The following is an 11,666-nucleotide window of genomic DNA, read 5'->3' on the forward strand; positions in this document are numbered from 1 at the left end:
CCCCACACTCATGGGGACCCCCACTCATGGGGACCCCATCCGAGCCCCCCTGCCGGGCAGAGCCAGGCATGGCACCAGGAGCAGCAGGATGGTGGCACCAGGCCGTGATCCTGGCACAGGGCACGTTGCCAGCGGGGCACTGTCGCTGTTGGGGTCCCGCCCGCCGCGGGGCAGGGACGGGGATCAGCACCGCAGGCCGGGCCGCCATTGCGACCTCATCCTATGGCCGCTGCCGGGGGTCCCGCATGGCGGGGACCACTCGGGCCGTCAGGGCGCGCTGTCCCCGTGCTATGAAATGGCCGCGAGGCCCGTAGGACACCGGAGGTCCCCGCAGGACACCGGAGGGTCACCGGAGGGCACCGGGACCCCCGGGCCCGTGAGGGGACATATCCCATGATGCTTTGCAGTGTCGCTGAGGGGGGGGGGGGGGGTATATCCCACAGTGCCCCGCGCCGCCCCCATCTCCGGGGCGGGCCGGAAGCGGCCGGGCCGGGCGGCGATGGCGGCGCGGCCGGCGCCGCTGCTGCTGCTGCTTCTGATGGCGGCGGCAGCGCCGGACCCGGCCCAAGGTTCGCAGGGGGACCGGGAACCGCTGTACCGGGAGTGCCTGAGCCGCTGCGAGCGGCAGAACTGCTCCGGGGCGGCGCTGCGGAACTTCCGCGCCCGGCAGCCGCTCTACATGGGCCTGACAGGTACCGCCCCCCCGCGCCCATTGGCTGAGAGGGGCGGAGGCCACGCCCCATTGGCGGCCGCACCCTCTGAGGCCACGCCCCCTGTGAGGCCACGCCCCCGCCGGACTGGGAGGGACTGGGGGAGACTGGGGTTAAACTGGGATGTACTGGGGAGCCCTGGGCTGGCCTCAGGGCCGTACTGGGGCTGACTGGGGAGCCCTGGGGGTCACTTGGCCTATACTGGTTGTCACTGGGTCATGCTGGTGGCTACTGGGTTGGGTTTGGTCTATACTGGGAGGCGCTGGACTATGAATTGGGGTCACTGGGCCATACTGGGGAGTCGCTGGGCCATACTGGGAAGTCACTGTGCCATACTGTGGGGACACTGGGCCATACTGTGGGGACACTGGGCCATACTGGGGAGTCACTGGGCCATACTGGGAGTCACTTGGCTGTACTGGGAGGTCACTGGGCCATACTGTGGGGACACTGGACTTTACCAGGACAGGTGTTGGGCCAGCCTGGTGTATCCCTGAACTATCTGGAGGGACACTGGGCTATACTGGGAAGTCACTGGGCCATACTGGGAGCTACTGGTCCACACTGCTGGTCCCACCATGGGGGTGGCTGGGTGTCCCCCCAGATTGCTCAGTGAGGCTGGGGGTGTCCCCGGTGCCACGGGGTGAACCCCACCCGCTCCTTCTGCCCTGAGCTGGGCCAGGGTCACACTGGGGCATACTGGGAGGCACTGGGGCATACTGGGAGGCACTGGTGTGCCCCGCAGGCTGGACGTGCCGGGACGAGTGCAAGTACGAGTGCATGTGGCTGACGGTGCGGCTGTACCAGCAGGGCGGGCACCGCGTGCCCCAGTTCCACGGCAAGGTGAGCCGCCCACCCGGGCTGGCTGGGGGGCAGGTCGGGGTCCCGCTGACCCCCCTGTCCCCTCCCAGTGGCCCTTCTCCCGGTTCCTGTTTTTCCAGGAGCCCGCCTCCGCCTTGGCCTCCTTCCTCAACGGGCTGGCCAGCCTGGTGATGCTGCTGCGCTACCGGGCGGCCGTGCCCCCCGCCGCGCCCACCTACCCCACCTGCGTCGCCTTCGCCTGGGTGAGCCCCGCTGCCCTTTCCCCACCCTTCTCCCCCCGTCCTCTTCTCCCCCCGTCCTCTTCTCCCCCCGTCCTCTTCTCCCCCCGTCCTCTTCTCCCCCTTCCTTTTTTCCCCCATCCTTTTTTCTCCCCATCCTTTCTCCCCATCCTTTTTTTCACTCCTTTTTACCCCGTCCCTTTTTCCCCCATCCTTTCTCTCCCTGTTCCATACCTTTTCTGTCCCTTTTCCCCTTCTTTCTCTTCCTTTCCCCTTTCCTTTTCTCTTCCCCTTTCTTTTCTTTTTCCATCTCCCCTCCTTCCCTTTTTCTTCTTTCCCTTTTCCATTTCCACTCCCTTCCCCTTCCCTTTTTCTCTCTTTCCCTTTCTTTTCCTTCTCCCTCTCCCCTCATTCCCTTTTTCCTCCTTTCCCCTTTGCTTTTTCTCCTTTTCCCCCTGTCCCTTTTCCCCCTGTCCCTTTTTTTTCCCCCTGTCCCGTTTTCTTCCCCCTGTCCCTTTCTTTCCCCCTTTTTCCTCCTTTCCCCTTCCCCTTTTCTCCTTTTTCCCCTTCCCTTTTCCTCCATTCCCCTTTTCTTCTTTTTCCTCCTTTCCCTTTTTCCTCTTTCCCTTTTCCTCCTTTCCCCTTCCTTTCCCCCCCATTTTCCCTCCTTCCCCCCCATCTCCCCCATAACCCCCCGATCCCCCCACCTCCAGCTCTTCCATCCCCCCCACCCCATTCCCAGCACCCCCAAATGAGGGGTGGGGCCCCCTGACCCCCCAAATCCCAAATTTCCCTTTTGCCCAGGTCTCCTTAAACGCCTGGTTCTGGTCCACCGTGTTCCACACCAGGGACACGGCGCTGACGGAGGTGAGGCAGTGCCACCCCCCGAGTGTCCCCAAACCCCCCAGTTTGGGGTGCCACCCCCCCCGAGTGTCCCCAGACCCCCCCCCCCCCGCCTCTTCCCACTGTGCCAGCGCGGCTCAGACGCCCCAAACCCCACAGAAACTGGATTATTTCTGTGCTTCGGCCGTCGTGCTGCACTCTGTGTACCTGTGCTGCGTCAGGTGGGCACGGAGCAGACTGGGGCAGACTGGGGGTGCTGGAGATGGACTGGGGGGCGCTGGGGCAAACTGGGGGTGCTGGGGCAAACTGGGGGGCACTGGGTGTGCTGGGGATGGACTGGGGGGCACTGGGGTCAGACTGTGGGGCACTGGGGGGCAGTGGGGTTGGACAAGGGGGTGCTGGGGCAAACTTGGGGTGCTGGGGCAGACTGGGGGCACTGGTGGGCACTGGGAATGGACTGGGGGTGCTGGAAATGGACTGGGGGTGCTGGGGACGGACTGGGGGCCACTGGGAGGGCCCCGGGCCATACTGGGAGGGCCCCGGGCCATACTGGGAGGGCCCCGGGCCATACTGGGAGGGCCCCGGGCCATACTGGGAGGGCCCCGAGCCATACTGGGAGGACACTGACCATCCCCCTTCTCCACAGGACGCTGGGGCTGCAGCGCCCGGCCTTAATCAGCGTCTTCAGGGCCTTCCTCCTCCTCTTCCTCGCCGGCCACATCTCCTACCTGAGCCTCGTGCGCTTTGACTACGGCTACAACCTGGTGGCCAACGCCGCTGCTGGTGAGCTGGGGGGCACTGGGATGGACTGGGAGGCACTGGGGAGCACTGGGATGGACTGGGGGGCACTGGAGCTGCACTGGGGTTGTGTCAGGGGTCAGTCTGTGCTCTCCCCATCCCTGAGCCCCCCTGTCCCTGATCCCCCCCTGTTTCCCCAGGAGTTCTGCCCGGGGTTTGGTTGCCCCCAAGACACCCCTGACCCTGCTGTGCCATTTTCCCAGGAATTCTGACAGAGTTTGGGTACCCCTGTGTCTGTGTTCCTGTTTTCCCAGGAATGCTAACAGGCTTTGGACACTCCCCTGTCCCTGTGTTCTCCTATTTCCCCGGGAATTCTGACAGAGTTTGGGTACCCCTGTGTCTGTGTTCCTGCTTTCCCAGGAATGCTGACAGGCTTTGGACACTCCCCTCTCCCTGATTCCCTGTTTCCCCAGGAATTCTGACTGGGGTTTGGGCACCCCCTGTGCCTGTGTTCTCCTATTTCCCCAGGAATTCTGACAGACTTTAGGCACCTCTCTATCCCTGATCCCCCCGTTTCCCCAGGAACTCTGACAGAGTTTGGGCACCTCTCTATCCCTGATCCCCCCATTTCCCCAAGATGACAGACTTTAGGCACCCCTCTATCCCTGATCCCCCCATTTCCCAAGAACTCTGACAGACTTTGGGCACCTCTCTATCCCTGACCCCCCGTTTCCCCAGGAACTCTGACAGAGTTTGGGCACCTCTCTATCCCTGATCCCCCCGTTTCCCCAGGAACTCTGACAGACTTTGGGCACCCACCTCTCCCCAATCCCCCACGCTGTTTCCCCAGGAATTCTGACAGAATTTGGGCACTCCCCTGTGCCTGTGTTCCTTTTCCCCAGGAAGTCTGACAGATTTTAGGCACCTCTCTATCCCTGATCTCCCCGTTTCCCCAGGAACTCTGACAGACTTTGGGCACCTCTCTATCCCTGATCCCCCCATTTCCCCAGGAACTCTGACAGACTTTGGGCACCCTTCTCCCCATTCCCCCCGTGCTTTGCCAGCACCGTGACCCCGTGGCTGCTTTGGTTCCCTCCAGGCACGCTGACGGTGGCGTGGTGGCTGCGCTGGTGCCTGCGCCAGGGCCGGCGGCTGCCGCACGTGTGGAAATGCGCGGCTGCGGTGCTGCTGCTCCAGGCGCTGGCGCTGCTCGAGCTCCTCGACTTCCCCCCCCTGCTCTGGGTGCTGGACGCCCACGCGCTCTGGCACATCGGGACCATCCCCCTCAACGTGCTCTTCTACAGGTCAGTGACCCCCTCTTTCCCCTGTTAAAACAGGGGTGAGGGGCTCCCCGTGTTCCCCAGGGAGCCCCCCGGGGTCTGGGGGGTGTTGGAGACTCTGCACCCTTTAGAAATTGGGGTATTCAGGGCCCACCGTGCTCTGTGGGTTTCTCAGCATCCTCCTCTTGAAATTTGGGGGCTCAGGGCCCCTGCAGTTTTCTGTGGGGTGCTGGGAGTCCCAGCCTTGGCACCGAGGTGTTGGTGACCCCGCTGAGGGTGCTGTGAGCCCTCTGTTGAAATCGGGGTGCTCAGCACCCCCTCAGTTTCCCGTGGGGTGTTCTTGGTCCCTCCCTTGCCTTTGCCATGCGCAAACATCCCCCCACCTTGAAATCGGGGTGCTGGAGGGACCCCGGGGTCGCTGTGCTCAGTGGTGGGTTCAAAGCTCCCCTAAACCCCCCACTTCATCCCCCCCTTGTCCCCCCAGTTTCCTGATGGACGACAGCCTCTACCTCCTGAAGGCCAACTCCGACCTCTTCAAAGTGGATTAGAGCTGCTGGGGGGGTGGGCAATGCCCCCCGTGCCCCCCCAGGGCCCTGCCCTGTGCCAAGCGACCTCCCGGACCCCCCCCCGGCCACAGCCTCCTGCCCCACCCCGGTTTTGCCTTCTGAGGTTTGTTTTTCTCCCCCCAACCCCCGTGCCCCCCATCTTCCCAGGGGGGTGGGAACCCCCCACTGCTGGGCACAGAGGGGTCAAGGACAGCTGAGCCCCCCCAAACCCTCCCCGTGCTGAGCTGGGGACCCCCATGAGGTGACAGTGGCAGCTGGGGGGCACGTGGGTGATTGGGGGGTGGTCTGTGTGTATGGGGGGGCTCTGCCATAGGTGGGGGGTGTTGTGTGGGTGCCTTGGGGGCTGGGTGTGCCCCCTCCCAGCCCAGAGGGGCTGTGCCCCCCCATTCCCCCTTCCCCGGGTGTGCTGTGGGATGTGAATAAAGCTGAGTTTCATCTGTGCCGTGCTGGGTTCTTGTCCCCTCCCCGTGTCCCCTCCCTGCCCCAAGGGCACCCTGTGGGCCCCTGCCATACGCAGCCCCATGTCTGCTCTCCCCCACCCCCCAGTGTACCCCATTCCCTTTTGCTGTCACCCCTTACCCACGGTCTTGCACCCCATTTCCCACCCTGCGTTAACTCTGTCCCACCCCGTGTGCCCCAAAATCCCCTCCATGTGTCCCAAACCCCCTCAGTGTTCCCCAACCCCTTCAGCACACCCCATATCCCCCCATCTTGTGCCCCTCACTCTGCACCCCCTTTCCCACCCTGTTTTGCTCTCCGCACCCCCATTTGTGCCCGTATCCCCCTGCTGAGACCCCACCCACCCATCCCATCCTCCCCTCACCCTTCACCCATCTCCCACGCTGCTCTCACCCCATTTCCCCCCCACCCAGAGGTCCCTGACCCCCCCAGATCTCCATGCGCCCCCTCCCCACACCCTCAGCACCATCTCCATCCTCTGCCACAATCTTATCCTTTATTGTCACCCTCACCCATCGGGGGCTGGAGATTTCCCGAGGATTTCCGGGGGATTCCCTTCAGCCTTCCAGCGGTTTTTGCGCGTGGGCGAAGAACACTCCATCCACATCATCCACGCCGGTGCGGAGCGCGGGGGGCATCGCGTAAGTGCGCAGCTCCCGCAGCGCGAAGCCCGCGGCCGCCAGCGCCTCCCGCACATCCGACTCCTGCAGCGGCACCACGGGCAGGCGAGCGGGGCCCGCCAGGTAGAAGGACTCGCCCAGGGCTCCCAGCAGCAGGACGTGGCCCCCGGGCCGCAGCAGGTTGCCCAGGTGGGCCAGAGCCCGCTCGAAGGCGGCGCGGTCGGGGCTGACGGCCTCCAGGCAGAAGGCGGAGAGCAGCGCGTCGGCGCGGGGGCGCAGGGGGGTCCCCAGCGGCTCCGGCCGGTGCACGTCGATGGGCAGGATCCGCCCGAGGCGCTGCCGGAGACGCCGCTCCTTGTCCTGCCACGGCTCCCTGAGGAGCGGCGGAACGGGGGAGTGGGGGGTGGGATGGGGAGTGGGGGGTGTGGGGAGGGGATAGAGCCGGGAAAGGCGGGGATGGGGGGGGGATGGATCCTGTGTCAGTGGGGATGTGGGGAGAGATCGATCATGAAAGGGGATGTGGGGGGGGATCGATCCCATGGCAATGGCAATGGGAGGGGATTGATCCCGTGTCAATGGGGATGAGGATGGGATCAATCCAGTGTCCCATAGGGATGTGGGGATGGGGTCAATCCAGTGTCCCATAGGGATGTGGGGAGGGGATCGATCCAGTGTCAATGGGGATGTGGGGGGATCGATCCCGTGTCAATGGGGATGAGGATGGGATCAATCCAGTGTCCCATAGGGATGTGGGGATGGGGTCAATACAGTGTCCAAGGGATGTGGGGATGGGATCGATTTGGCACACACACGGATGTGAGGATGGGATCCATTTGGCACACACAGGGATGTGGGGTGGGATGCCCATTCCAGAACCATCCCGGAGAAGGATTGCACCGGGGCAAACCCAACATGCACAGGGACAAAGGGACAGGATCTGCTGGGGACCAACCCAACAGCTGCAGGTTGTGGGGATGGGATCCAGGAGGGATTGACCCAACAGCCACAGGGACTTGGGAACAGGATCAGCTGGGCAGGCTCCCGTGGGGATCAACCCTTCATGCACAGGCACAGAGATGGGATTCCATGGATATGTGAGGCTGGGATCCTGCAGGGACATGGGGCTGTGAACCCATGGGATTTGGGAACAGTGTCTGTGAGGATGTGGGGCCGTGATGCCGTTGGATTTTGGGACACGGTCCCGTAGGGATCACCTCAGCATCTGAGGGAAAATGTGGCTGTGATCCCATGGGATTCAGGGACATTATTCTACAGGGATCAATCTGTGATCCCGTGGATTTTGGGGACCCAATCCAGCAGGGACCACCCCCCTCCTCCAGGGCTCCCGCAGCCCCCCGCGCCCCCCTGGCCCCCCTACCCGCGCCCCTCGATCTTGCAGACGTGCTGGATGAAGGGGCTCCAGTCGAAGGCTCCGGGCTCGCCCCGCGCCCACCGGCCCAGCTCCTCCCGGTTCACCGCCAGGTAATCGGTGGCCACGATCTCCTCAAAGTGGTCGCAGGCGCTCAGCAGCTGGTAGATGGTGGGGCCCGTGCCCACATCGATCAACGTCCGGCCCCGGATCTCACCTGGGAGGGGACAGGAGGTGTTGTGGGGGGAGATCCTCACAGCAATCAGGGCACCGGGACAACCGGGGAGGAGCAGAGGAGCGCTCCGTGCCTCAGTTTCCCCACCCCACCGGGGGGATCCCCGCTGGGCCGCCTTCCCCTCACCGCTGGCGAAGGTCTCGGCCAGGCATCGCAGCTTCCAGGGCACCACGAACTCCTCGGAGGAGAAGTCGGCGCGGGGTGGGAGGTAATTGTTGCGCAGGTACGCGCGGGGGTCGAAGTGCTCGTAGCCCTCTCGGAGCGCGGCCGGGCTGCTCATGGCGAGGGGCTGCGGCTCCCCCCGCCGCCACCGCCGCCTTTTATCGCTGCCCGGCCCGGGGGGGGCCGCGGGGAGCCGTGACGGCCCCATCCATCCAGCCCGCATCCCTCCATCCATCACCCGCCCCGCCTAACCCGGTTAGCGCAGCGCCCCGGGGCGCGGCGGATCCATCCCGGAGCTGATAACGGTACCGGGACCGCGGCGGATCCATCCCGGAGCTGATAACGGCCCCGGGACCGCGGCGGATCCGTCCCGGAGCTGATAACGGCCCCGGGGCCGCGGCGGATCCATCCCGGAGCTGATAACGGCCCCGGGATCACGGCGGATCCATCCCGGAGCTGATAACGGCCCCGCCGCCCTCCCCGGGCTCCGGGCATCCCGGAGCAATCCCGGGATCCGCAATCCCGGCCCCGGGCCTGGCGGGTTTGGTCCTCCCGGCCCGAGATGCGGCTCTGACCCCTCCGTGCTGCCCCAGCCCGGGAGTGTCCCATGGGATGGAGAGGGGGAAAATAGGGATGGGAAGGGATAGGAATGGGGTGGGATGGGGGTGGGAAAGGATTGGAATGGGATGGGGAGGGAAATATGGAGGGATTGGGGTGGGATGGGGATGGAAATACAGAGAGATTTGGGTGGGATAGAGATGGAAATTTGGAGGGATTTGGGTAGAATGGGATGGAAATTTGGAGGGATTTGGGTAGAATGGGATGGGGATGGAAATATGGAGGGATTTTGGTGGGATGGGGATGGAAATATGGAGGGATTTGGTGGGATGGGGATGGAAATATGGAGGGATTTGGTGGGATGGGGATGGAAATATGGAGGGATCTGGGTGAATCCCAGCGCTCCCAGCGCTCCCAGTGCTCCCAGTGCTCCGGGACAAGCAGCAGGGTGCTTCCCACTGATGGGGCCGGGGGCGTTGTAAGACCCCCAGTCCCGCCTGTGCCGGAGCTGGGGGGGGTGAAGGTGAGGGACCGGCGGCTCCCGGGAGGAAGGACCGGGACGGGGCCGGGCACGGGGAGGGGACAGAGCCTGGCGAGGGCCCAGGGACAGCGGGATCCAGAGCGGGAACAGCTAATCTGGGCACTGCAGAGCCTGGCACCGGGTGGGCGATGCGGGGGGGGTTATATAAGCACAAACCCCCCCTCACCCAGACCCCCCCAGTCCCATAAGACACCGGGTCCCTCCAGCTGCTGTGCCTCAGTTTCCCCCTGTTCCCCCACCCCCCCACAGTCCCTCTCTCCCTAAATCCCCCCAAAAAAGACGCTGAGGTGCCAAGGCAGGCGTTTATTGCCGTACAAAGGCCACGGTTTGGTTGGTACCGCAGCCCCCCACCCCCTCCAGCCCCCCCCAGGGCGCCCCCAGCCCCGGGCGGGTTTCAGCGCTCCTCATCCTCGCATTCCCATCTTCTCGCCAGGGAAACTGAGTCACGCCGGAGCTGCCGGGAGCCCCCCGAAAGGCGGGAGCCCCCCGACCCGCGGGGTCCTCATCCCCCACCGGCCCCCACCACGCCCACAGCGGGGTGGGGTCCCAGGAGAATGGGAGCCCACCCCCACCTGCCCCCGCCTTCCCGCGCTGCTTCTTCGGGGCGGCTGAGCAGACCCAGGGGTGTGGGTCCCCCCAGCCCCCCAACATCACCCTGCTGCCCCCCACCCCCCACCTCCCCCGGCCCCTCTGCCACGCTCAGCCCCGCTGGGCTTCGTGGGAGAGGGAGCGGGAGAGGGTGCGGGGGACGCCCCCCTTGGCACCGCGGAGGTCTGAGGGGGCGAAGAGGGGCACGGGGAGGGTGCGGGCGTAGGGCAGGAGGTGCTGGGTCAGGGGCTGCCCCAGGACCCCCACCCGCAGCAGCCCCCAGGGCGAGCGCTGCTCCAGCACCCTCACGGCCCCGCGCTGCTCCAGCGTCTCCCGGCGCTGCGTGTCCGCCTCCCGCCGGCACCACCTGGGCACGGGGGGCACTGCTGGGGTGGGGGACAGACCCTCCCCTCCTGCCCTGACCCTTTGGGGTCACCCCACCCCGCCAGGACTCCTGGAGACCCCCATGTCCCGTCCCGCTCCATGGGAACCCCCCCCACGTCCCGTGGATCTGCTCAGCCCCATGGAGACCCCCGAATTCTCCCGGCCCCTTGTGGAATCTCGGCCTCCCCCAGCCCCATAAAGACCCCCCATTTCCTCACAGGAACCCTAAGACCTTCCCAGTCCCTCTTGGATACCCCCCACAACCCCCCCTGGAGCTTCCCTGACCCCACAGGGACCCTCAGAAACCCCCAAAGCCCCAAGACCCCCTGGGAACCTCATAATTTGGGACACTTGGAGCCCGAAGACCCCATGGAAACACCCAAGTTTGGGCTGCCCAGAACCCCATCAGCACCCTTGGAGTCTCCTACAGCCCCAAACCCCCCATGGAAACCCCTAATTTTGGAATCACCCCACAACCCCATGGAAACCCCATATTTTGGGACCCTCGGAGCCCCTCAAAACCCTACGGGGACCCCACAGCTTGAAACACTTGGAGCCCTCCACAACCCCATGGAAACCCCGCATTCCAGAACAGGCAAAAAAACCCCAAATCCTCCAGCACCCAACACCCCCCGTGTCCCCAGTGCCCCCCTGGCATCCCTGGCACCCCTCTGGCCGTGCCCCTCACCCGTCCTCGGGCCGGGAGCTGAGCTCCAGGTCCAGCCACTCTGCGCTGAAGGTTTCCCTCCTGCCCACGTCCTCCTCCCGGACACGGCAGCCCAGGCGGGCCGGGAGCAGCCCCCCGGAGCCCCCCACCACGCCGGGGCCCACCATGGTGCTGCTGTGCCCCCTCTCCCCGTGCCCTCCCTGCTTTTATGGCCCCGCTGGGGCTATTTTGGGACGCGCCGCTGGCACCGAGCCCTGCCAAAGGGGGGGTGGTGGCACCTCGGACACGTGTGTGGCACCCACGGGTGTGTCCCCTCCCCTCTGCCCGACTTGGGGACGCGGGGCAGACCCTGCCAGCAACGTGATGGCAGCGGCAGGACCCGCCCTGGCACCTGCCCAGGGCACGGCTGGCCTTTGCTGTCCCCTCCCAGCGCTGGGGTGTCGTGTGCCACCTCTGTGCCATCCCAGTGCCACCCACAGCGGCCACAGCGGCCACTGGGGTCCCTCCCAGTGTGTCCCCCCAGCACAGTTTGGGTTTGGGGCTGTAGGGACCCCCCAAATGGGCATTTGTAGGGCCAAGAGTGGGGTGCCAGCGATCCAGGGCTGATGTGGACGTGGCTGAGGACAGAGAGGACGTGGCTGGTGACAGCCCCCAGAGCTGTCCCCAGGCATGGGGGTCCCACCCCAGCGATTACCCCAGGGTTGGAGGGGCACCGGGCACAGCTGGTGCAGGCAGAAATGCTCCAGGTCGACAGAGCTGCTGGTGCCACCACAGGGTGGGTGACAATGCCACCCACAGCCAGTGCCACCCACGGCCAGTGGCCCAAGCAGCCCGGAGACCCCACCCTTCAGCGCTGGGGGGGTTTGGGGGTGACCCCAGCCCCAAATCCGCCCGCACCCCCTCGAC

At 65.3% G+C, this 11,666-nt stretch overlaps 3 protein-coding genes across 4 annotated transcripts; 1 reads left to right on the forward strand and 2 right to left on the reverse strand.

Moving 5' to 3' along the window:
* The first annotated feature begins 438 nt into the window (after nt 1–438).
* PGAP3 (post-GPI attachment to proteins phospholipase 3) lies at nt 439–5,617 on the forward strand. 2 transcript variants are annotated; one of them, XM_030256202.4, is made up of 8 exons: nt 439–692; nt 1,456–1,553; nt 1,652–1,774; nt 2,555–2,617; nt 2,753–2,814; nt 3,240–3,376; nt 4,431–4,635; nt 5,096–5,617. In XM_030256202.4, exons 1-8 carry the CDS (start codon nt 500–502, stop codon nt 5,157–5,159), a joined length of 945 nt encoding a protein of 314 aa, XP_030112062.3. In that variant the 5' UTR covers nt 439–499; the 3' UTR covers nt 5,160–5,617. The 2 variants fall into 2 exon arrangements, with proteins under 2 accessions (XP_030112062.3, XP_030112061.3); XM_030256201.4 differs by having other exon boundaries at nt 440–692; nt 1,622–1,774.
* A 528-nt stretch (nt 5,618–6,145) lies between these two features.
* PNMT (phenylethanolamine N-methyltransferase) lies at nt 6,146–8,362 on the reverse strand. The gene is made up of 3 exons (XM_004174671.6): nt 7,987–8,362; nt 7,635–7,842; nt 6,146–6,629 (listed from the first exon to the last, which is right to left on the reverse strand). The coding sequence occupies exons 1-3, from the start codon at nt 8,255–8,257 to the stop codon at nt 6,194–6,196; spliced, it is 915 nt and encodes a 304-aa protein (XP_004174719.5). The 5' UTR covers nt 8,258–8,362; the 3' UTR covers nt 6,146–6,193.
* Nucleotides 8,363–9,795: 1,433 nt separating this feature from the next.
* TCAP (titin-cap) lies at nt 9,796–10,951 on the reverse strand. The gene is made up of 2 exons (XM_030256159.4): nt 10,782–10,951; nt 9,796–10,076 (listed from the first exon to the last, which is right to left on the reverse strand). The coding sequence occupies exons 1-2, from the start codon at nt 10,925–10,927 to the stop codon at nt 9,821–9,823; spliced, it is 402 nt and encodes a 133-aa protein (XP_030112019.3). The 5' UTR covers nt 10,928–10,951; the 3' UTR covers nt 9,796–9,820.
* Nucleotides 10,952–11,666: the final 715 nt, after the last annotated feature.

The sequence above is a fragment of the Taeniopygia guttata genome, chromosome 27, assembly GCF_048771995.1.
Source record: "Taeniopygia guttata chromosome 27, bTaeGut7.mat, whole genome shotgun sequence".
Taxonomy (NCBI): domain Eukaryota; kingdom Metazoa; phylum Chordata; class Aves; order Passeriformes; family Estrildidae; genus Taeniopygia; species Taeniopygia guttata.